The sequence below is a fragment of the Pseudophryne corroboree genome, chromosome 9 (assembly GCF_028390025.1).
Source record: "Pseudophryne corroboree isolate aPseCor3 chromosome 9, aPseCor3.hap2, whole genome shotgun sequence".
In the NCBI taxonomy this organism is placed as follows: Eukaryota; Metazoa; Chordata; class Amphibia; order Anura; family Myobatrachidae; genus Pseudophryne; species Pseudophryne corroboree.
Genome location: NC_086452.1, coordinates 317,758,231 through 317,782,725, shown reverse-complemented (window position 1 = coordinate 317,782,725; position 24,495 = coordinate 317,758,231). Strand labels below are relative to the sequence as shown.

The window sequence follows — 24,495 nt, the reverse complement described above, 5'->3', positions numbered from 1 at the left end:
GCATCCAATCAGGAGAAGCCAATTTACACATGCAGCCTTGTGAAGCATTGGCATGTTTTTGTACAACAGCTGCATCCAAAGACATAGCTAATGTACAAGCTGCATCATCTCTGAACCAGGCCCTAAGCCATACGGATGTATGATGCTTACAGCAAAATATATTAAATCTGATTAGGATTAATAGGGTTATTTCTTTTTATAGATATGGGAAATATAACAGCGCATTTGTTGTCATCTATATCGGAGGTAAGAAATCTGTACGACTGATGTAGAACTACATATCCCAGCATGCTGGGTTACCTTGCCCCGTGCAAGGCGGCCCCCAGCATGCGATTTTATCAGTAGCAGTTTTTGCTTTTTTAGCAAAACTGCTACTGAAGCTGAATGAAGTCCTATGTACACAGGACCCCAAAACACTAGTAAGTATTTGTTTCTCTTACTATCAGGTGAAATCCAACACAGCAGCTTTAACTCTGTAATTAGAGCAGCTGCGCTGGACTTTGACTGATACAGAGAGGGTGACGCGATAAGTGATCGCCACAGAAGAGACCCCCCTCTAAATGCTTTTGAAAGAGAAGGGATTTAGGGGTCTATGTACGAAGCCTTGGAGAGAGATAAAGTGGATGGAGATAAAGTACCAACCAAACAGCTCCTAATTGTCACGTTACAGGCCGTGTTTCAAAAATATCAGGAGCCGATTGGTACTTCATCCCCGTCCACTTTATCTCTCTCCAAGGCTTAGTACAAGTGTAAAAGCCCATTAAATAGTTGAAAAATATGCATTGATATGTCAGATTGTATTAAACAAATGTGTACAAGAAAATAACATTCCTTGCAAGTATAAGAAACAACACTCATTTAGAATAATATTCTGGATGTCGATAAACACATAAACATGTACTGAAAATGCATGTGAGATACTGAGACAGTTGAAGCATGCAGCGGGTTTTTTCATACCTTTCGTGCTGGGGTTAATGTCCCATCCACATCAAAAAGACACAGTATGTCTCTTTGTTTTTGGATCTCTGTCTCTGCCATTGCAACTCCATCTGCAGAGGCGGTTGCCTGTGCAATGAATGGAAGTAGGGTGGGTAGGGGGCTGGTTCGGGTCAAAGGGAGGTGTGGCAGCTTTGCTAGCCAATTAAACAGTAGACACGTAGTCAGCTGGTTGTGATAAACAAGACAGACTCATCACGTACCACAGACTGCTTCCTGCAGCATGTTACAATAACACTAAAGCCAAGTGGGTTAAAGGTCGCTGAGGGAAAGGACTGTGAACCTGCACCTACTGTATGTAACCTGAGAGCTCAACAAGAGGAAGCTGATGCAAAGAGCAGTCATTATTCAGGATGCTGATAAACAATAGTATGCACTGAGAAAAACCTACAAGATAAATGAAGATCTATAAGTTTAACAAAAACGGTCACAATCAACTTTGTCTCAGTAAAGTTGCATACACACTGGCTGTTTTTGCCCAGTGTGGTTGCATAGCGATGATGTGAACATCACTGGCAGGAAAATCGCTCTGTGCATACACACTGAGCGATTTTCACCAAGCCCAGCGATGTTCACGGGGGAATAAACCACTTTCCACAGTAGGAGACTGTGGAAAGTGGTTCACTCGGCTGGTAAAACTGTCTGACGGACAGCAGTGGCCAGCAATGATGCGGAAGCGCGCAGCAGTGCTCACCGCCAGTGTTGCCAACTCTGAAATGAAAAACAAGCAACCAATGACTGAAAAATAAGCCCAAAACAAGCCCAAACCAATCCTAAAAAGCCCCAAAAAAGCCCAACTCAAGTTTTGTTTTGTTTTTAATAAAAAAATAAACATTATTGTTTGTCTTATTAAAATACATATAATGATTTATACAATCTGCCTTTAAGGTCTTTACAATGATATTTATCAGCACAAAACTGGCTTTTAAAGAATACTGGAATTTGTATAAATATTATAGTTAGAGTTGTGAATTTAAGATATTAAACTTTCATGTTTCCTCTAAAGAAAAATCTCAAGTGAAAATTGGCAACTGTATATACTGTATCTGTGGTCATTTGTATTCACTGTGAAATAGTTATTCTATGGAAAGATAAAACAAATAATCTTACAACATCCAACTTTGTACTTCTATTAAATAAATAAAGAGGCCAAATCAAGGTAACAAAATAAAAGTACTTTATTATTAAAACATTGTAGGTAACATTTTTGTATTATTAAGACAATTAAAAATAATAAATGCATATATAAATATTAAATAGTAACTAAATTCAAATAACAAAGGAATTACTGAGAGGTAAAGTGCATTGCAGATGGCACACTGTGAGGTAAAGTGCATGGCACACTGTGCAAAGTAAAGTGCATTGCAGATGGCATACTGCGAGGTAAAGTGCATGGCACACTGTGTGAAGTAGGGTGGTCTTCAGTATGCCGGCTGTCGGGATCCCGGCGCACAGTATACCGGCGCCGGAATCCCGACACCCGGCATACCGACACTTATTCTCCCTCATGGGGGTCCACGACCCCCCTAAAGGGAGAATAAAATAGCGTGCCGCGCCACCGTGCCCGCAGCGAGCCCGCAAGGGGCTCATTTGCGCTTGACACACTGTCGGTATGCCGGCGGTCGGGCTCCCGGCGCCAGTATGCTGGGCGCCGGGAGCCCGACCGCCAGCATACCATACTTACCCTGTGAAGTAAACTGCATTGCAGATGGCATACTGTGAGGCTAAGTACACGGCACACTGAATTACAAAGGTTTTATGTAAAATGGATATAAGCAAATTAATCTGAGCTGTCTCCATCGTCTATAGAAGCTTCCATGTTATACATCCCTGAGTTGAAGCGCTGAAGCATATTGGTAGTTTGTTTAAAATCCTTGCAACAAATACCCAAGCGTCTTAAACCATATCTGACATAAAGAATACCACATAAAGTGGTCCTGAATTGCTTCACTGTTGTGTGTCTGGTCAGTGTCTTTGTTGTTGTCATTGTTAAAAACAAATTAGCCCTACTGAATACACACAACCGGCAATCTGCAACAATAGACATAATGAATGACTCATCATCATTTCTTTAAGACTCTATTCATCCACAACGTCTCACCTACAGTATGTCTGTGTGAGGATCTGTGTTATATGGATGAATGACTAATTATCTCTGAAAGTCGGTGTCAGTGATACCTAAAAACAAAAGAAGCCCAAAATCAAGCAGCAAAAAACAAAAATTATAAGCCCAAAAACAAGCAACCACCCAAAAAAATAAGCAACCAGAAAAAAAAAACAAGCCCAATTCCGCTTGTTATAAGCTGAATTGGCAACTATGCTCACCGCCCGGCCATACACATTAGGAGGTTTTGAGCTCAAAGTAGCACAAAACACCAAAAGTTAGCTACTTTGAGCTCAACATCGACTAGTGTGTATACACCTTAAGTCAAATCCTTATATTGGATAAAACATCTAATTTAATAATTCTCACTTACCAAACTAGATTGAAGCATCAGGTGTATTAAGAAGAACTATAACCTAAAAATAAAATAAAAAATTCCAAAACATTACTCAAACCATTAAAGTACTTATTCATATTTCTGGTCAATGGTCACAACAGGTCAAATTAACATAGAATTTGACGGCAGATAAGACCCCCTTAGTCCATGTACTCGGCATTTTTTTAACCTCAGCCCTTTTCAGGGGCAAACGCAGGATTTGGGATGGGGGGTTTCCGCATGTGTGAAATAAAAAATAAATATATATATATATATATATATATCTACCACCCACAGTATGTCTATTACCAAAATGGGGACAGACTGTTGTCGTGCCCATCCCCGCCCCCCCCCCCCCCACACACACACACACTGGGACTGCAGAGTACCCAGCAACCAACACCCTCCACAGACAGACAGCACCGCCCTTACCTCCACAAACAGCACCCCCCTCCTCTCCCCAGACAGAGAGATGGACAGCACCCCTCCTCCCTCCTGAACAGAAGCAACGCGGTCACGCTCCCGGCAGCAGCCCTAGCAAAATGGAGGCTAGGAGCCGCTGCTGCTGTAACACCGCCGAGCACCACGGACCTTGCTCGGCGCCGCAGTTACCTGAGCCCCAGCTAATAAAGAAAAAATAGGATTTTAATACCTACCGGCAAATCCTTTTCTCTTAGTCCGTAGAGGATGCTGGGGACTCCAAAAGGACCATGGGGTATAGATGGGATCCGCAGGAGACATGGGCACTTCAAGACTCTAAATGGGTGTGAACTGGCTCCTCCCTCTATGCCCCTCCTCCAGACCTCAGTTACAGGAACTGTGCCCAGGGAGACGGACATTTCGAGGGAAAGGAATTTTGTTAACCAAGGGTGAGATACATACCAGCTCACACCACAACACACCGTACAAAAAATCAGCAACAGGCTGATCGAAACCAAAACACAACCTTTGTGTAACAAAAGCAATAACTATGAACAAGTACTGCAGATAGAGTCCGCACGGGGACGGGCGCCCAGCATCCTCTACGGACTAAGGGGGTAATTCTGAGTTGATTGCAGCACCAAGTTTGTTAGCAATTGGGCAAAACCATGTGCACTGCAGGGGGGGCAAATAAAACATTTGCAGAGAGAGTTAGATTTGGGTGGGTTATTTCGTTTCTGTGCAGGGTAAATACTGTCTGCTTTATTTTTACACTGCAATTTAGATTTCAGTTTGAATACACCCCACCCATATCTAACTCTCTCTGCACATGTTATATCTGTCCCCCCTGCAGTGCACATGGTTTTGCCCAACTGCTAAAAAATTTGCTGCTGCGATCAACTCAGAATTAGGCCCTAAGAGAAAAGGATTTACCGGTAGGTATTAAAGGATCATGGGGTTTATACCAAAGCTCCAGACCGGGCGGGAGAGTGCGGATGACTCTGCAGCACCGATTGAGCAAACATGAGGTCCTCATCAGCCAGGGTATCAAACTTGTAGAATTTCGCAAAAGTGTTTGAACCCGACCAAGTAGCTGCTCTGCAAAGTTGTAGCACTGAGACTCCCCGGGCAGCCGCTCAAGATGAGCCCACCTTCCTGGTAGAATGGGCCTTCACTGATTTTGGTAACGGCAATCCAGCCGTAGAATGAGCATGCTGAATCGTATTACAGATCAAGCGCGCAATAGTCTGCTTAGAAGCAGGAGCCCCAATCTTGTTGGAAGCGTACAGGACAAACAGAGCCTCCGTTTTCCTAATACGAGCCGTTCTGGCTACATACATTTTCAAAGCTCTGACCACATCGAGAGACTTTGAATCAGCCTAGGCTTCAGTAGCCACAGGTACCACAATAGGTTGGTTCATGTGAAACGAAGAAACCACCTTTGGTAGAAATTGTTGACGAGTTCTCAACTCCGCTCTATCCCCGTGGAAAATCAAATAGGGGCTTTTTGTGAGACAAAGCCGCCAATTCCGACACCCGCCTTGCGGACGCCAAGGCCAATAGCATGACCACTTTCCAAGTGAGAAATTTCAACTCAACCGTTTGTAAAGGTTCAAACCAATGTGACATAAGGAACTGTAACACCACGTTAAGGTCCCATGGTGCCACAAATGGAGGTTGGATGTGCAGCACGCCTTTCACAAAAGTCTGTACTTCTGGAAGAGAGGCCAATTCCCTTTGAAAGAAAATTGATAAGGCCGAAATCTGCACTTTAATGGAGCCTAACTTCAGGCCCGCATCCACACCTGCTTGTAAAAAATGGAGAAACCGACCCAGCTGAAATTCTTCCGTAGGAGCCTTCTTGGATTCACACCAAGACACATATTTTATCCATATACGGTGGTAATGCTTCGCCGTTGCCTCCTTCCTAGCTTTCAGTAGAGTGGGGATGACCTCACCGGGAATACCCTTTTGCGCTAGGATTTTGCATTCAACCGCCACGCCATCAAACGCAACGGCGGTAAGTCTTGGAACACGCACGGCCCTTGCTGTAACAGATCCTCTCTTAGAGGAAGAGGCCAGGGATCTTCTATGAGTAATTCCTGAAGATCCGTATACCAGGCCCTCCGTGGCCAATCTGGAACAACGAGTATCACCTGAACCCTTGTTCTTCTTATGATCCGTATCACCTTTGGGATGAGTGGAAGTGGAGGGAACACATAGACCGACTGATACACCCACGGTGTCACTACGGCGTCCACTGCTACTGCTTGAGGGTCCCTCGACCTGGAACAATATGTCTGAAGTTTCTTGTTGAGGCGAGACGCCATCATGTCTATTTGAGGAATTCCCCGACGACTTGTCACTTCTGCAAAGACCTCTTGATGAAGACCCCACTCTCCTGGATGGAGATCGTGTCTGCTGAGGAAGTCTGCTTCCCAGTTATCCACGCCTGGAATGAAGACCGCCGACAGAGCACTTGCCTGTTTTTCCGCACAGCAAAGAACTTTTGTGGGCTCCGCCATCGCCGCCCTGCTCCTTGTTCCGCCCTGGCGGTTTATGTGCGCCACTGCTGTTATGTTGTCCGACTGAATCAGGACGGGCAGGCCGCGAAGAAGATGTTCTGTTTGTAGAAGGCCGTTGTAGATGGCCCTTAATTCCAGAATGTTTATGTGCAGACAAGCCTCCTGGCTTGACCATTTTCCCTGGAAATTTTGTCCCTGTGTGACTGCTCCCCAACCTCGGAGACTTGCATCCGTGGTTACTAGGAACCAATCTTGGATCCCGAACCTGCGACCCTCTAGAAGGTGAGAACTTTGGAGTCACCACAGGAGAGAAATCCTGGCCCTGGGACATAGGCTTATCTTCCGGTGCATGTGTAGGTGAGACCCGGACCACTTGTCCAACAGGTCCCACTGAAAAACCCTGGCATGGAACCTGCCAAACGGGATTGCCTCGTAGGCCGCCACCATCTTCCCCAGCACCCGAGTGCATTGATGAATCTCCTTGACCATGTTCTGTATTTCCAGAGCTTTTTCCATCTGGAGAAAAATTCTCTGTAGTTCTGTGTCCAGAATCATGCCCAAGAACGACAGCCATGTTGTCGGAATCAACTGCGACTTTGGCAAATTTAGGAGCCAACCATGTTGCTGCAGAACTGCCAGGGAGAGCGCAACTTTTTTTAGTAACTGCTCCTTTGATCTCGCCTTTATCAGGAGATCGTCCAAGTACGGGATAATTGTGACACCCTGCTTGCGCAGGAGCACCATCATTTCTGCCATTACTTTGGTGAAAATCCTCGGGGCCGTGGAAAGACCAAACGGCAACGTCTGAAATTGGTAATGACAATCCTGAACAGCAAACCTCAGGTAAGTCTGATGAGGAGGATATATGGGGACATGTAGGTAAGCATCCTTTATGTCGACTGACACCATAAAATCCCCCCCTTCCAGACTGGAAATAACTGCTCGGAGAGATTCCATCTTGAATTTGAATCTTTTCAAATATAGATTTAGGGATTTTAAGTTCAGAATCGGTATGACCGAGCCATCCGGCTTCAGGACCACGAACAGGCTTGAATAAAACCCTTCTCCCCGTTGTGACGGGGGTACCGTGACAATGACTTGCCGTTGACACAGCCTTTGTATTGCAGCGCACACCACTTCTCTTTCCAGAAGAGATGCTGGCAAGGCCGATTTGAAAAAAATCAGTGGGGGGGGCACGTCTTGAAACTCCAGTTTGTATCCTTGGGCCACAATTTCCAGCACCCAAGGATCCAGGCCTGAGTGAGCCCAGACCCAACTGAAGAGCTGAAGACGTGCCCCCACCGGTGCGGACTCCCGCAGCGGAGCCCCAGCGTCATGCGGTGGACTTGGCAGAAGCCGGGGAGGACTTCTGCTCCTGGGAGATGGCCACAACCGGTGATCTTTTTCCCCTTCTCTTACCTCTAGCAGCAAGGAAGGAGGACCCTCGTCCTTTTTTGAATTTACTAGACCGAAAGGACTGCATCTGATACTGAGGCGTTTTCTTTTGCTGTGGAGGGACAAAAGATAGAAAAGATGCCTTACACGCGGTAGCTGTAGATACCAGGTCCGCGAGGCCCTCACCAAAACAAAACACCATAGCCCTCTTAGAGTCAGCATCACCATTCCATTGATGAGTCCGTAATGCTCTCCTAGCCGAGATTGCCATGGCATTGGCCCTTGATCCCAATATCTCTCGCAGCCTCCCTTAGATAGACTGCAGCGTCCCTGATATGACCCAGCGTCAAAAGAACGCTATCCCTATCCAGGGTGTCTGTGAATGCCAAATTAATTTCTCACAAATATTTAAAATGCCTGCTCTAATATATATTGTAAATGCCTGCACCTCTTATTACCATATCCCATGAATGTGCGCTATACATCGCAAAACACTGCATCCCATAAGAGAAAACAATACACCCACACATTATCTGAGTTCCAAAGCTCATTGATGTATATATTTGTTATTAAAAAGGATATGGATTCAATATATATTACAAAGTACAGTATACCTATAGTTACATGGTTACACTCACACAGTAAGCAGTTAAAACATATAGTTACATACAGTTACATGCCATTACATACAGTTTCAGTTACAGGCCAGCGATACAATTACCATTCCCTCCAATGCATTTTATGTCTCTCTCTCTTTGTAAATAAATACAGGAACTGATCTGGCAGCAAGTCCATCATCCTCTGAGACCAAAAAGCCACTGAGCTCCTGTGTGATCAATAAGTGTTATCTAGTTTTTGGGTGAGGGATTCACGGTGAGTCACCAGTCCCTTTGTATATGCTAATCAGGTTCAGCCTTGAAGACATCCAAAGGGCTGGTCTGAGTTTCCTGTTCATTACCTGTTTGGAATATCTATTGTTCTAATAAAAGTGATTTTAGCTTTTATACATTTAATCATAATTCTGTGTTGCAATGTCCTACAATTTAATAACAAGTATCAAATGAATCCACACATTAATCTGGTCGTTTCAATAGTAAACATGACCGGTCTATCTTGTTTCGTTCAAATAATACACATACATGACACCACTCCATCATATACAATTCTAAATCATCATGATGTCTGGCGCTTGATACCACCACAATTATGTACTGCATGAAATAAGTGCCGAATCCATCTCTGTGGCATGTCCGTGTAAATGCGTGTGTTACCATATATTGCTGTGCTCGCTGCGCGTATTTGCAAGTATAGCGACTCATATGTGTGTAGTTTGTATGTTCTCTTCATGTAATATTTTTTTTGACTTCGACAGTGTCCAAGTCAGATAATAAATTATCTGCCCACTTTTCAATTGCACTGCTCACCCATGATGATGCCACTGCAGGTCTGAGCAGTGTACCCATAGTGACATAAATAGATTTCAAGGTAGTTTCCTGCTTACGATCCGCAGGATCCTTTAGGGCCGCCGTGTCAGGGGACGGGAGCGCCACCTTCTTGGACAGCCGTGCTAGAGCCTTGTCTACATTGGGGGTCGACTCCCACTTTTTCCTGTCCTCAGAGGGAAACGGGTATGCCATAATAATTCTCTTGGGAATCAGCAACTTTTTGTCAGGAATTTCCAGCGCCTTTTCAAAAAGAGTATTCAGTTCAAGAGAGGGAGGAAACGTTACCGGAGTTTTCTTTCCTTTAAACATACAGACCCTTGTCTCAGTAACAGCAGGGTCTTCCGTGATATGGAACACCTCTTTTATTGCCACAATCATGTACTGAATGCTCTTAGCCAGTTTAGGATTCAACCTGGCATCACCATAGTCGACACTGGAGGCCGAATCCATGTCGGTATCTGTGTCTGCTATCTGGGTAAACGAAAATTTCTGTGATCCTGAGGAGGTCTGAGTTGTGACAAAACATCTTCCATGGATTGTCTCCATGCTTGGTTCTGAGACTCCGATTTAAGACACTCCACATATCTACCCAATCAGCAGTCGGCGGTGCCGACAGAGTCACTCCCACATTCTGTTCTGCACCCACATCAGCCTCCTCCTGGGAAGAGCATTCAGCCTCAGACATGTCGACACACGCGTACCGACACCCACTATCACACTGGGCTATAGGGAACAGACCCACAGTAAGGCCCTTCAGAGAGACATAGATGGAGTTTGCCAGCTCACACCCAGTGCCTCACCCGGTCTGAAGGAATATACAATGCCCCAGACCTTGCAGCGCTATATATATATATATATATATATATATATATATATATATATTTTTTTTTTTTTTTTTTCCAACACCAAATATGCTGTGCCCACCGTTTTTTGCACCCTGTTACTTGTGACAGAAGTGAAGGGCCAGGACCAGCGTCTCTGCAGCTTGCTGCGAAGAGAAAAGATGGTGCTGATAAGAGCTGGAAGGACGAAGCCCCGCCCCCTAAATGGCGCGCTTGTGTCCCGCTTATTTTTATATTGGTGGGGGTCTGTAATCTGTATACAGTGCATGCGCACTGTATACCTCTGTGCCAGATCTTAAAAGAGGTTTTATTGCTGCCCAGGGCGCCCCCCCCTGCACCCTGCACCCGTGTAGTGCCGTTTGGGAGCGGGAGCAATGGCGCGTAGCGCGACCGCTGCGTGGTACCTCCGAGACTGATGTCTTCTGCCGCCTTCACTGAAGTCTTTTTTGCTTCGGTTACTTACCCGGCTTCTCTCTTCTGGCTCTGTGAGGGAGATGGCGGCGCGGCTCCAGGAATGAGCAGCTAGGCTATACCAAGTGATCAGACCCTCTGGAGCTAATGGTGTCCAGTAGCCTAAGAAGCAGAGCCTTTAACTCACAGAAGTAGGTCTGCTTCTCTCCCCTCAGTCCCACGAAGCAGGGAGCCTGTTGCCAGCAGTGCTCCCTGAAAATAAACCTAACAGAGAGTCTTTTCTAGAGAAACTCAGTAGAGCTCCCCTAGTGTGTGTCCAGTCTCTCTGGGCACAGAATCTAACTGAGGTCTGGAGGAGGGGCATAGAGGGAAGAGCCAGTTCACACCCATTTAGAGTCTCCTGCGGATCCCCTCTATACCCCATGGTCCTTTTTGAGTCCCCAGCATCCTCTAGGACGAAGGAGAAAAATATATGTATACACCATATATCGCCAGCTGCGTGATGGATCAGTGGACAGGGGGGGAGGGGTTTCCAGAGACTCGGAACCCCCCCCCTGGCTGTGCTAGTGCCTTTTGATCCTTAAGATGTGTGGGTACACACTTGACGATGCGCTCCATGAGCGATATCGCCTAGTGTTTTCCCTATCCTCCCGGGCGGCCGACATAGTGCGTACAAACTGTACGTTATCACTAACGATATTGTTCAGTGATGTCACACTGCCACCGGCCCATACATGAAGTTTTGGACAAGAACTCCAAATTAAGCTGCATGTATAGGCGACGGAGGCTGTTGCTAATGCCCCTCGTGTGCACGCATCATTCGTTTGTAGCGTACACTGGGCGATATTACAAACGATATTGCTCAAAAGGGTGAAAATGAGCGATATCATTTAAAATAAGAATTTACTTACCGATAATTCTATTTCTCATAGTCCGTAGTGGATGCTGGGACTCCGTAAGGACCATGGGGAATAGCGGCTCCGCAGGAGACTGGGCACAAAAGTAAAAGCTTGAACTAGCTGGTGTGCACTGGCTCCTCCCCCTATGACCCTCCTCCAAGCCTCAGTTAGGATACTGTGCCCGGACGAGCGTACATAATAAGGAAGGATATTGAATCCCGGGTAAGACTCATACCAGCCACACCAATCACACCGTACAAGCTGTGATCTGAACCCAGTTAACAGTATGATAAACGAAGGAGCCTCTGAAAAGATGGCTCACAACAATAATAACCCGAATTTTGTAACAATAACTATATACAAGTATTGCAGACAATCCGCACTTGGGATGGGCGCCCAGCATCCACTACGGACTATGAGAAATAGAATTATCGGGAAGTAAATTCTTATTTTCTCTAACGTCCTAAGTGGATGCTGGGACTCCGTAAGGACCATGGGGATTATACCAAAGCTCCCAAACGGGCGGGAGAGTGCGGATGACTCTGCAGCACCGAATGAGAGAACTCCAGGTCCTCCTCAGCCAGGGTATCAAATTTGTAGAATTTAGCAAACGTGTTTGCCCCTGACCAAGTAGCTGCTCGGCAAAGTTGTAAAGCCGAGACCCCTCGGGCAGCCGCCCAAGATGAGCCCACCTTCCTTGTGGAATGGGCTTTTACAGATTTTGGCTGTGGCAGGCCTGCCACAGAATGTGCAAGCTGAATTGTACTACAAATCCAACGAGCAATCGTCTGCTTAGAAGCAGGAGCACCCAGCTTGTTGGGTGCATACAGGATAAACAGCGAGTCAGATTTCCTGACTCCAGCCGTCCTGGAAATATATATTTTCAGGGCCCTGACTACGTCCAGTAACTTGGAGTCCTCCAAGTCCCTAGTAGCCGCAGGCACCACAATAGGCTGGTTCACGTGAAACGCTGAAACCACCTTTGGGAGAAATTGAGGACGAGTCCTCAATTCTGCCCTATCCGTGTGAAAAATCAGGTAAGGGCTTTTATAAGATAAAGCCGCCAATTCTGAGACACGCCTGGCTGAAGCCAGGGCTAACAGCATTACCACCTTCCATGTGAGATATTTTAATTCCACAGTGGTGAGTGGTTCAAACCAATGTGATTTTAGGAACCCCAAAACCACATTGAGATCCCAAGGTGCCACCGGGGGCACAAAAGGAGGCTGTATATGCAGTACCCCTTTGACAAACGTCTGGACTTCAGGCACTGAAGCCAGTTCTTTTTGGAAGAAAATCGACAGGGCCGAAATTTGAACCTTAATAGACCCTAATTTTAGGCCCATAGACAGTCCTGTTTGCAGGAAATGTAGGAAGCGACCCAGTTGAAATTCCTCTGTAGGGGCCTCTTTGGCCTCACACCACGCAACATATTTTCGCCAAATGCGGTGATAATGTTTCGCGGTTACATCCTTCCTGGCCTTTATCAGGGTAGGGATGACTTCTTCTGGAATGCCTTTTTCCTTCAGGATCCGGCGTTCAACCGCCATGCCGTCAAACGCAGCCGCGGTAAGTCTTGGAACAGATAAGGTCCCTGCTGGAGCAGGTCCTTTCTTAGAGGTAGAGGCCACGGGTCCTCCGTGAGCATCTCTTGAAGTTCCGGGTACCAAGTCCTTCTTGGCCAATCCGGAACCACGAGTATAGTTCTTACTCCTCTCCTTTTTATGATTCTCAGTACTTTTGGTATGAGAGGCAGAGGAGGGAACACATACACTGACTGGTACACCCATGGTGTTACCAGAGCGTCCACCGCTATTGCCTGAGGGTCCCTTGACCTGGCGCAATATCTGTCTAGTTTTTTGTTGAGACGGGACGCCATCATGTCCACCTTTTGGTTTTTCCCAACGGTTTACCATCTCTTGGAAGACTTCTGGATGAAGTCCCCACTCCCCCGGGTGAAGGTCGTGTCTGCTGAGGAAGTCCGCTTCCCAGTTGTCCACTCCCGGAATGAACACTGCTGACAGTGCTATCACATGATTCTCCGCCCAGCGAAGAATCCTTGCAGCTTCTGCCATCGCCCTCCTGCTTCTCGTGCCGCCCTGTCTGTTTACGTGGGCGACTGACGTGATGTTGTCCGATTGGATCAATACCGCCTGACCCTGAAGCAGGGGTTTTGCTTGACTTAGGGCATTGTAAATGGCCCTTAGTTCCAGAATGTTTATATGAAGAGATGTTTCCATGCTTGACCACAAGCCCTGGAAATTTTGTCCCTGTGTGACTGCTCCCCAGCCTCTCAGGCTGGCATCTGTGGTCACCAGGATCCAATCCTGAATGCCGAATCTGCGGCCCTCTAGTAGATGAGCACTCTGCAGCCACCACAGAAGAGACACCCTTGTCCTTGGCGACAGGGTTATCCGCTGATGCATCTGAAGATGCGATCCGGACCATTTGTCCAGAAGATCCCACTGAAACGTTCTTGCATGGAATCTTCCGAATGGAATCGCTTCGTAAGAAGCCACCATTTTTCCCAGGACCCTCGTGCACTGATGCACTGACACCTGGCCTGGTTTTAGGAGATTCCTGACTAGCTCGGATAACTCCCTGGCCTTCTCCTCTGGGAGAAACACCTTTTTCTGGACTGTGTCCAGAATCATTCCTAGGAACAGGAGATGTGTCGTTGGAATCAGCTGCGATTTTGGAATATTTAGAATCCACCCGTGCTGACGTAACACTAACTGAGATAGTCCTACTCCGACTTCTAACTGTTCCCTGGACCTTGCCCTTATCAGGAGATCGTCCAAGTAAGGGATAATTAAAACGCCTTTTCTTCGAAGAAGAATCATCATTTCGGCCATTACCTTGGTAAAGACCCGAGGTGCCGTGGACAATCCAAACGGCAGCGTCTGAAACTGATGACAGTTTTGTACTACAAACCTGAGGTACCCTTGGTGAGAAGGGTAGATTGGGACGTGGAGATAAGCATCTCTGATGTCCAGAGACACCATATAGTCCCCTTCTTCCAGGTTTGCTATCACTGCTCTGAGTGACTCCATCTTGAATTTGAACCTCTTTATGTAAGTGTTCAAGGATTTTAGATTTAAAATTGGTCTCACCGAGCCGTCTGGCTTCGGTACCACAAACAGCGTGGAATAATACCCCTTTCCCTGTTGTAGGAGAGGTACCTTGATTATCACCTGCTGGGAATACAGCTTGTGAATGGCTTCCAAAACTGCCTCCCTGTCGGAGGGAGACTTTGGTAGAGCAGACTTCAGGAACCGGCGAGGGGGAGACGTCTCGAATTCCAGTTTGTACCCCTGTGATACTACCTGCAGAATCCAGGGGTCCACTTGCGAGTGAGCCCACTGCGCGTTGAAATTTTTGAGACGGGCCCCCACCGTGTCAGAGTCCGCTTGTAAAGCCCCAGCGTCATGCTGAAGACTTGGCAGAAGCAGAGGAGGGCTTCTGCTCCTGGGAAGAGGCTGCCTGGTGCAGTCTTTTTCTTCTTCCTCTGCCCCGGGGCAGAAATGAGTGGCCTTTTGCCCGCCTGTACTTATGGGAACGAAAGGACTGAGTTTGAAAAGACGGTGTCTTTTTCTGCTGAGAGGTGACCTGGGGTAAAAAGGTGGACTTTCCGGCCGTTGCCGTGGCCACCAGGTCCGATAGACCGGCCCCAAATAACTCCTCCCCTTTAAACGGCAATACTTCCATATGTCGTTTGGAATCCGCATCCCCTGACCACTGTCGCGTCCATAACGCTCTTCTGGCAGAAATGGACATAGCACTCACTCTTGATGCCAGGGTGCAAATATCCCTCTGTGCATCACGCATATATAGTAATGCATCCTTCAAATGCTCTATAGTTAGTAATATACTGTCCCTATCCAGGGTATCAATATTTTCAGACAGGGAATCCGACCACGCCACTCCAGCACTGCACATCCAGGCTGATGCGATTGCTGGTCGCAGAATAACACCAGTATGTGTGTATATACCCTTCAGGATATTTTCCAGCCTTCTATCCGCTGGTTCTTTGAGGGCGGCCGTATCAGGAGACGGTAACGCTACTTGTTTAGATAAACGTGCGAGCGCTTTATCTACTCTAGGGGGTGTTTCCCAACGCGCCCTAACCTCTGGCGGGAAAGGGTATAGTGCCAATAATTTATTAGAAATTAGCACTTTTTTATCGGGGGAAACCCACGCTTTATCACACACCTCATTTAATTCATCTGACTCAGGAAAAGCTACTGGTAGTTTTTTCACTCCCCACATAATACCCTTCTTTATGGTACTTGTAGTGTCAGAAATGTTCAATGCCTCCTTCATTGCCGTGATCATGTAACGTGTGGCCCTACTGGACATTACGTTTGTCTCCTCACCGTCGACACTGGACTCAGTATCCGTGTCTGGGTCTGTGTCGACCCACTGAGGTAACGGGCGTTTTATCGCCCCTGACGGTGTCTGAGACGCCTGGACAGGCACTAATTGATTTGTCGGCTGTCTCATGTCGTCAACAGTTTTTTGTAAAGTGCTGACATTGTCACGTAGTTCTTTAAATACAACCATCCAGTCAGGTGTCGACTCCCTAGGGGGTGACATCACTAATACAGGCAATTGCTCTGCTTCCACATCATTTTCCTCCTCATACATGTCGACACAATCGTACCGACACCCAGCACACACACAGGGAATGCTCTGATAGAGGACAGGACCCCACTAGCCCTTTGGGGAGACAGAGGGAGAGTTTGCCAGCACACACCATAGCGCTATATATATATATATATATATATATATATATATATATATATATATATATACATACATACATATAGGGATAACCTTATATAAGTGTTACTCCCTTTTATAGCTGCTGTTTATAATTTAGCTGCCAATAGTGCCCCCCCTCTCTCGTTTTTACCCTGATTCTGTAGGGACTGCAGGGGAGAGTCAGGGAGCCGTCCTTCCAGCGGAACTGTGAGGGAAAATGGCGCTTGTGTGCTGAGGAGATAGGCTTCGCCCCTTCACGACGGCCTTATCTCCCGCTTTTTTCTGGAAAACTGGCAGGGGTTAAATACATCCATATAGCCCAGGAGCTATATGTGATGTATTTCTTTTGCCATCCTAAGGTATTTCTGTTTTTATTGCGTCTCAGGGCGCTCCCCCCCAGCACCCTGCACCCTCAGTGACCGGAGTGTGAAGTGTGCTGAGAGCAATGGCGCACAGCTGCAGTGCTGTGCGCTACCTTAGTTGAAGACAGGAACGTCTTCTGCCGCCGATTTCACCTGACCTCTTCGTTCTTCTGGCTCTGTAAGGGGGCCGGCGGCGTGGCTCCGGGACCCATCCAGGCTGAACCTGTGATCGTCCCTCTGGAGCTAATGTCCAGTAGCCTAAGAAACCCAATCCACTCTGCACGCAGGTGAGTTCGTTTCTTCTCCCCTTAGTCCCACGATGCAGTGAGCCTGTTGCCAGCAGGACTCACTGAAAATAAAAAACCTAAAATAAACTTTTACTCTAAGCAGCTCAGGAGAGCCACCTAGCATGCACCCTTCTCGTTCGGGCACAAAAATCTAACTGAGGCTTGGAGGAGGGTCATAGGGGGAGGAGCCAGTGCACACCAGCTAGTTCAAGCTTTTACTTTTGTGCCCAGTCTCCTGCGGAGCCGCTATTCCCCATGGTCCTTACGGAGTCCCAGCATCCACTTAGGACGTTAAGAGAAAATATATTGCCTAGTGTGCATGTACCATTACTTCATCGTAAGGATATCCTTATGCCTATGCATGTTTAAATTGCTCTACTGTTTTTGCATCTACCACCTCTGATGGAAGGCTATTCCACTTCATAAAACAATTACTTCACAGAAAGGATAGTTGTTAAGTCATTTTTCCTTTGAACCTACCTCGCTCCAGTTTCAGTGCATGTCCTGTTTCTATCATGTTCCCCCTTTCCCTTCTGTGCCCCAAACTAAATCCTTGGATAAGGTCCTCTTATAGTAGCCACCAGTTTACGGCAAGATTGGACCACGAGTTGAGGTCCGTTGGCGATGTTTCCACGCCAGTACAATGCCAACTCACTAATTGACCCCTAAATATCACACTACTGTGCTCTTGATTGACAGCTACCTATTACAAGATTTTTTTTTATTATCAGCTATATAAAAGACCAATTTGTTCTACAGCGTGTAGTGCAATTAGGGCTGCCACCTCTCCCTGATTTCCTGGATTCTTCAGGATTTGGTGGCAACCCTCCAGGAAGCTTTTCCCTTCACCCGGATTCCAGGATTCTGCAGGAATAAGGGGACCCTGCGAGCACCAGTATTGCTCCTTGGCAGCCGAGTAACTCGGTGAACTACAGTGACTGTCTCGCGAGATGATGACATCAAATATCGCGAGACTGTATTCAGCCCAGACTGAGCCGAAGCTGCCATCGGCAGCTCTTCCTCAGCGTTTCCCCAGGCTGCACCTGCGGACCGCAGACTGAGCCGAAGCTGCCATCGACAGCTCTTCCTCAGCGTTTCCCCGGGCTGCGCCTGCAGACTGAGCCAAAGCTGCCTTGACGCTGCCATCGACAGCTCTTCCTCAGTGTTTCCACGGGCTGCACCTGCGGACCGCAGACTGAGCTGAAGCTGCCTCGACTCTGCCAACGGCAGCTCTTCCTCAGCGTTTCCCCGGGCTGCAGTGGTGAAGTAACGCCAGCCCAGCCCATGTGAGAAGAGCAACGAGAGCTCACAGGCATGTCACACATATATTTATAATATAATGAGCATACATGAAACAAATAGAGGTTCAAGTTATATATAGATATATGTATATTTTGTAATCACTAACAGACACCTTTTAGTAGAGCATTTGTTTGTTTAACCTGTTGAAGCTTGATATTGATTAGGTTGTGTGCAACACTTACACTTCCATGGTTCTTCCCTTTTTCACACAATCTAGTTTTAAGGCACCAAATGCCTGTACTTTGTCCAAGTGGCGACTATTATATTCCTATTTATATAGATACACTGTTCCATTTAGATTGTAAGTAAAATATTTTATAAACATGGTACATCATTTTATTTACATGAACAGTGCTTGGTGCCGCATTGTGGTGGTGGTGGTGGGGGGGTTTGAATTAGGGGGGTGGATCTCCATGAATCGATGATGCATGAGGTGGCAACCCTAAGTGCAATGTATCACAATTAGTTATTTTTTGGTTATGTTATGTTTATATCACTACACTGTACTATTATACCACATAGAACTTCCATTTTTGTACTAAGAGTCAGTCCACATTGCTGCCTGTGTTTTTTTCTGCTAAAAGAATATTTTTCCTAGATGATGGATGAGAGTGTGTTAACAAGAAAGTAGGGTACTACTAGCAAATGTGTTAGCAGTTGGGCAAAACCATGTGCACTGCAGGGGAGGGGCAGATATAACATGTGCAGAGAGTTAGATTTGGGTGGGTTATTTTGATTCTGTGCAGGGTAAATAATGGCTGCTTTATTTTTACACTACAATTTAGATTTCAGTTTGAACACACCCCACCCAAATCTAACTCTCTGCACATGTTATATCTGCCTCCCCTGCAGTGCACATTGTTTTGCCCAACTGCTAACAAATGTATTGCTGTGGTCAACTCTGAATTAGGCCCAATATCAGAGCCAGCTCCACAAAGCTTCCTTTTCAAATAGGAAAGGCTTTAGGAGGTCTCCCTGCCCACGTATGTGCATTAGATACAGACATGTTGACAGAGGTGCCTGTAGTTCTTGCTCACTGTCCAGCTCTAATAAAATGACATCCTGGCAGAGCATGTAGAGAAAGATCACACTGGCCGGGGTGATGAAGCATGTGTCCTACTAGCATCCAATAGGTAAGTTTTGTGATGTAGGCCATGCACCATTTAGTTGCCCTTCTTTGTACAGTCTCTAATGTATTTATATCCTTCTGGAGATAAGACCACCAGAACTGAACATTGTATTCTAGATGAGGCCGCACCAATGACTTATACAGGGCATTAGTACTTCTTTTTGCTACTGAATCCTGTCCTTATGGCACCAAGATCCATCATAATTTTCAACCCAGGATATGTCCTTTATAATTTATACCTCCAAAACAAATGTATCATACATAAAAGTAGTTTAAAACCTACAATTTGAACCTAGATACCAAATAAGGGGTGTAGTATGTTATGCTGGTGCTTGGGATCCCGACCGCCGGCACGCAGGGTGAGCGCAAAAGAGCCCCTTGCAGGCACGGTGAATAGTTGTCGGTATGCTGGCTGTTAGGATTCCAGCGTCGGTATGGTGAGCGCCGGGATCCCGACAGCTGGCATATCAAATGCCTCCCCCAAATAAGATATGGATGAGAATATTGTATAAGATTTAATAGTACATATTGTTCCCATTGCATAGGTACATCTTTGCATTGCATGTACTTTACAGATTCAGTCATTTTATTATACAATATAAAATGGACACTTTTCGCACAAGGACATGGGCTTCCTGAACAGACCCTGACAATAATGCCAAGCAAAAGACTAGCCATACTTCTGTCATTTAAAGAGAATGGTTTTTAACAGGACTATTAACTATGGGCCTAATTCAAATCTGACCGCATCAGCAAATTTGTTAGCTAATGGACAAAAACCATGCGCACTGCAGGTGGGGCAGATATAACATGGGCAGAGAGAATTAGATTTGGGTGGGTTATTTTGTTTCTCTGCAGGGTAAATAATGGCTGCTTTATTTTTACACTGCAATTTAGATTTCAATTTGAACACACAACACCCAAATCCAACTCTCTCTGCACATGCGCCCCCCCCCCCCCCCCCCCTGCAGTGCTGCGATCAGATCTGAATTAGGCCCTATGTACGCTTTCCTGGAAACACTGGCAAATAATTAGTCTCATCCCTGCTATATATTACAGTACACATACCTGGTCAAGTCACATTATTATGACCACAAGCTAATAGCCAGATTAACTGCCGTGTGTATCACGGACAGTAGCTAGACGGGCTAGGAGTGACTCAATAAGGTGCTGGTAGTTTGGCACAGGTACATTTTCACAGTGAGCTGCTCCACTATAGTCTGTTAAACCTCACGCACCTTTATAGGAGACGTTGGATATGTGTGCAGACGGCCTATCACACACCTTATATACCCACCAGGCCAGCGCATGGACTACGCACTGCTGACATCAAATGTAGGAGGTGGTCATAATAATGTGACCGAAAATATACATACATACACACACATACATACATTCCATATTACATAGTGCTTTAGCAGAGAGCAAATAATCACTGACTTCAGTGGTTGCCCCATTGCGGCTTATACAGTGACCCTGGTGAAGTGAGTATTAGAACCAATTATAGCCTAAGAAGTAGGTCACTATGTTCAGTTGTCAGGATGGGATTAAAATATTCAGAGGAACTCATGATTATTAAACCCACATATTTTATGTAACACCACCTATTTTAAGGGGATGTAGTTATGTGACCGGCGGTCAGGAGAATGGAATAGAACCTGTGGCGAGCGCAGCTTGCCATCGAGCCCGCAGCGTGGCAAGTGCAGTGAGCCCGCAAGGGACTTCATTGTGCTTGTTTCCCATTCTGCGGCCGGGATCCTAACGTCGGGATGCTGACCGCCGAGATCTCGTCCGCCAATTACTCATACCAACCCATTTTAAGTACTGCTACAACTACTTTAGCAATAATTCCTCCATTATTCTTTTCTAGTGTAAAATGTGGACTGCTACCACTGCAGACTCTGCACTGCTTCCAGTTGGACATACTTTATGGGTTTTGCACATTATAACATTAGCTACAGTAGCATTTGTATCATAGTATAGCACATTATAAGCAATGGCAGATAGAGTCTAGAAACCAACATCTAAAAAACTCCAAAGCCTATAAGTTGAATTACTTGAAGCCACCCCCAGAGGTAGCAATGCAGGCCCAGCAGCGTTAGCAATTATTAAAAGTAAATTTGGTCTATTAAGAATCTGTTAAATATGATAATAAGATTAAAAATATATTAAAAGCACTAAGATGCAGAAATGCAGTAATTTGAGTGGCTAATTCTGTAGTTTTTTTCCAGGTTGGCCACAAAACATTGTACACAACCTTAAATGTTTCCAGCAATCATGACTATTTCAGTCCTATAGTACAGTACTGAAAGAAAATAAGGTTGAGTGAAATGGCTGAGATCTAGCAGTGTGTGAATGATTCATCTGGGCCGGTATATGTGCACAAAATGGGAACTTCACATGTACTGTATATATTTGTAATGGTATTAATAGTACATAAATAAACATTTTTTGCATAGTACCTTATATTAGGTTGAACTGTTTTTAATCTGTATCTTGTAAATAACAAAATATTAGGATAATACAACATATTTTTTATTATACATTCAATTCCTATATTTTCATAGGAAAATGACACAGGGATAGAATCCATAACACATACAAAAAAAACAAAAAAACAAATGATGTTAAAACTGTATGTACAAAACGGATACACCATGTAAGATGTATTAAATCAACGGTTACATTGCAAGACTACAGTCAATATAAATTATCTGCTCATACATGTGTACATACCTTAAACGCACTTCAAGGCACGAATAATTTAAAAACATGTATGTAGAGCTAGTGTATTAAAAGAACACAACTGTGGTTCAGCAGCTATAATGTGTCAGTTGGCCATGGAGTCAGTGGCGTTTAGCCAATCCCAACTCTGCTTTGAACTTTATACTTCATATGAAACAAAATTAAAGAAAATGTGTGATTTGAAGTAAACAGAGTATTATGGCATTGCATACTGTTGATTGTAGCACAAGTAACTTCATGAGCATCATACTGTAGGTGTAGTTCAACTGAAAACAGAAGTGCTGGAAGCTGTGCATCAGATAGTCAACATTAGAGCATTCTAGGTAATTTTCATTGTAAAGTTTAAGACTACAGAGAAAGTCCAAAATACATGCACAGGAAATCTGGGAGATGAAGCTAAATTTCCAGTTTAGGAAACCCCAGCTACCTGAATTAAATAAAGGCTAGTGTCAATACTTAGTGCTTTGCATAATGCAGGCATGGCCAACCTGTGGCTTTCCAGCTGTTGTGAAATTACAATCCCAGCATGCCTTGCCACAGTTTTGCTATTATGGAATGCTAAAACTGTGGCAGGGCATGCTGGGATGTGTAGTTTCACAACATCTGGAGAGCCACATGTTGGCTAGGCCTGGCATAATGGTAACACTATTAAACCGGCCCAAGAAAATTCTGAAATAGACAGGGATTTCAGCTCCACCCCTCTCAGGGTCCATGTATACCCAGCATTACCTTATCACCAAATATAAAACTCAATATTTAATTTGCAAAATAGGAGGTCTATAACAGCAGCAAATACTTTGCCATACAATACATAGTAATGACATACAATAGATTTTTTAACTAGATTGAAAAGGAAAACTTTTACATTTGGAAGGAAAGCTGCAATTGAAAAATACAATAAATATTTTTTTAAATTTATCAATTATACCTTTTGCTCTGTAATAACTTTACTTTTACTATATTACAGTGTCAACCTAATGCATGTCGACCTAGACATGGTAGATCTTCTACACCACACCCCTACAGCTTGAAAATAATTTACCATTGGTATAAAAATTACTGTGTGCTTCCACCACTAGAACTAACAATGAGGCTTTCTGCGCTGAAACACTTACAATACAGTATAGTGCACATAAAACTACATTGGTAGTACATTAGAATTTCAATATGCATAAATGAGATCTCAGAAAAACAACTAAGAGCACTGTCAAAATGTATTTTACAACACCATCATTATCTGATGAGGTGATCACTGCAAAGTGGTTTCACTGTGAGACTGCGGCAAGTGGCCTTTTCAATGTGGAATCACTTTGGTTTCACAGTGCATTAGCTTTTCCCATTCACTTTTTTGTTAAGCTGAAGGAACATATTTATCTCTTTACACCTTGAATGACAGTAAGTCAGAAATAAAGAAAGAACATTGTTTTTCTTCAAGTTAATTTTTAACCAAAGCCCATGTGGATTTGGAGAAAAACACGGTGAAGTGCTATTCAATGTACTTTGCCCCTTCCTTGTTGAATAAAGACAATGACAGATCAAACACTCAGTGCTAATTCAGTTGCACGCAATTCTATTTTGTGGCTGGATCTTAAGATTTTCAGCACCGAGCATACTCTGTAGCAGAGCATATGAAGCTTTGAGTACTATATGCATCGCAATGTGCGCCTGAATAGGTGTAACTGGGTGATCACACATAGGATAAGTGTTTGGGGAATTTGGGAGCAATGCAATTATACACATATGCAGAAATCCATCTGGTTTCAAAATAATATTATATATACCCAGATGCAGGAGAGTTAAATTTATAAGATGTAATGGTTTTACTGCTGTTTATGGGATGCTCAGCCCCATTAAAGGAAAAACTAATGGTATGAAGAAAACAGCGCTGAGACAGTTAAGTAAGAGTTATGTGGGTGTTCAATTAGGTCCGTTGTTTTCGCCTAGGCGAAATTTTTTTAACTTTTCACTATTTTTAGGGCGAATGGAAAATCGCCCTATTAAATAGCAGGGCTATTTTTTCGCCTAGGCAAAAAATTCAGCAGTAGCGAAATACACGTGGATCGGCGAAGCCACGTGTTTTCTCTCCTTTGCCTGCGAAAACGTTAGCCGTTTTTGCAGATTTTGAGGCATTTTTCACCAATACCTTTTCACAAAAATAAAAAAAATAAAAAAAGGCATTGGTGAAAATACCTTAAAAAGTCAAAAAACGAACTGAATACCCCCTACAATCTGCAAATGGCATACATTACTTACAACATATTTTTATTTATTTATTTTCTAATGTTGAAAGGCCTGTATGCCATTTATAGACTGGGTATCCAATTAGCTGCAATAACCACTTTTTCTACACAAAAAAAACAGTTATCACCCAATTTAATTGCAGGTGAAGTTAAAGCGTGATAATTCTTCATAGGATTTAATGCACATTTTTTTCACCACCACCTGAGCAGGTAAAAAGTTAGAGAAAATCACTATTTTAAAAGGTAAAAATGA

General features: G+C 44.8%; 1 protein-coding gene across 1 annotated transcript in view; it reads right to left on the bottom strand.

The window, feature by feature from the left end:
* Positions 1-1,093, bottom strand: part of PMM1 (phosphomannomutase 1) — a 103,301-nt gene extending 102,208 nt beyond the window's left edge. The window contains exon 1 of the mRNA XM_063940461.1: positions 958-1,093. Within this exon, the coding sequence (XP_063796531.1) occupies positions 958-1,038 (81 nt within the window). The 5' untranslated portion in view covers positions 1,039-1,093. The remainder of the gene's footprint in view (positions 1-957) is intronic.
* Positions 1,094-24,495: the final 23,402 nt, after the last annotated feature.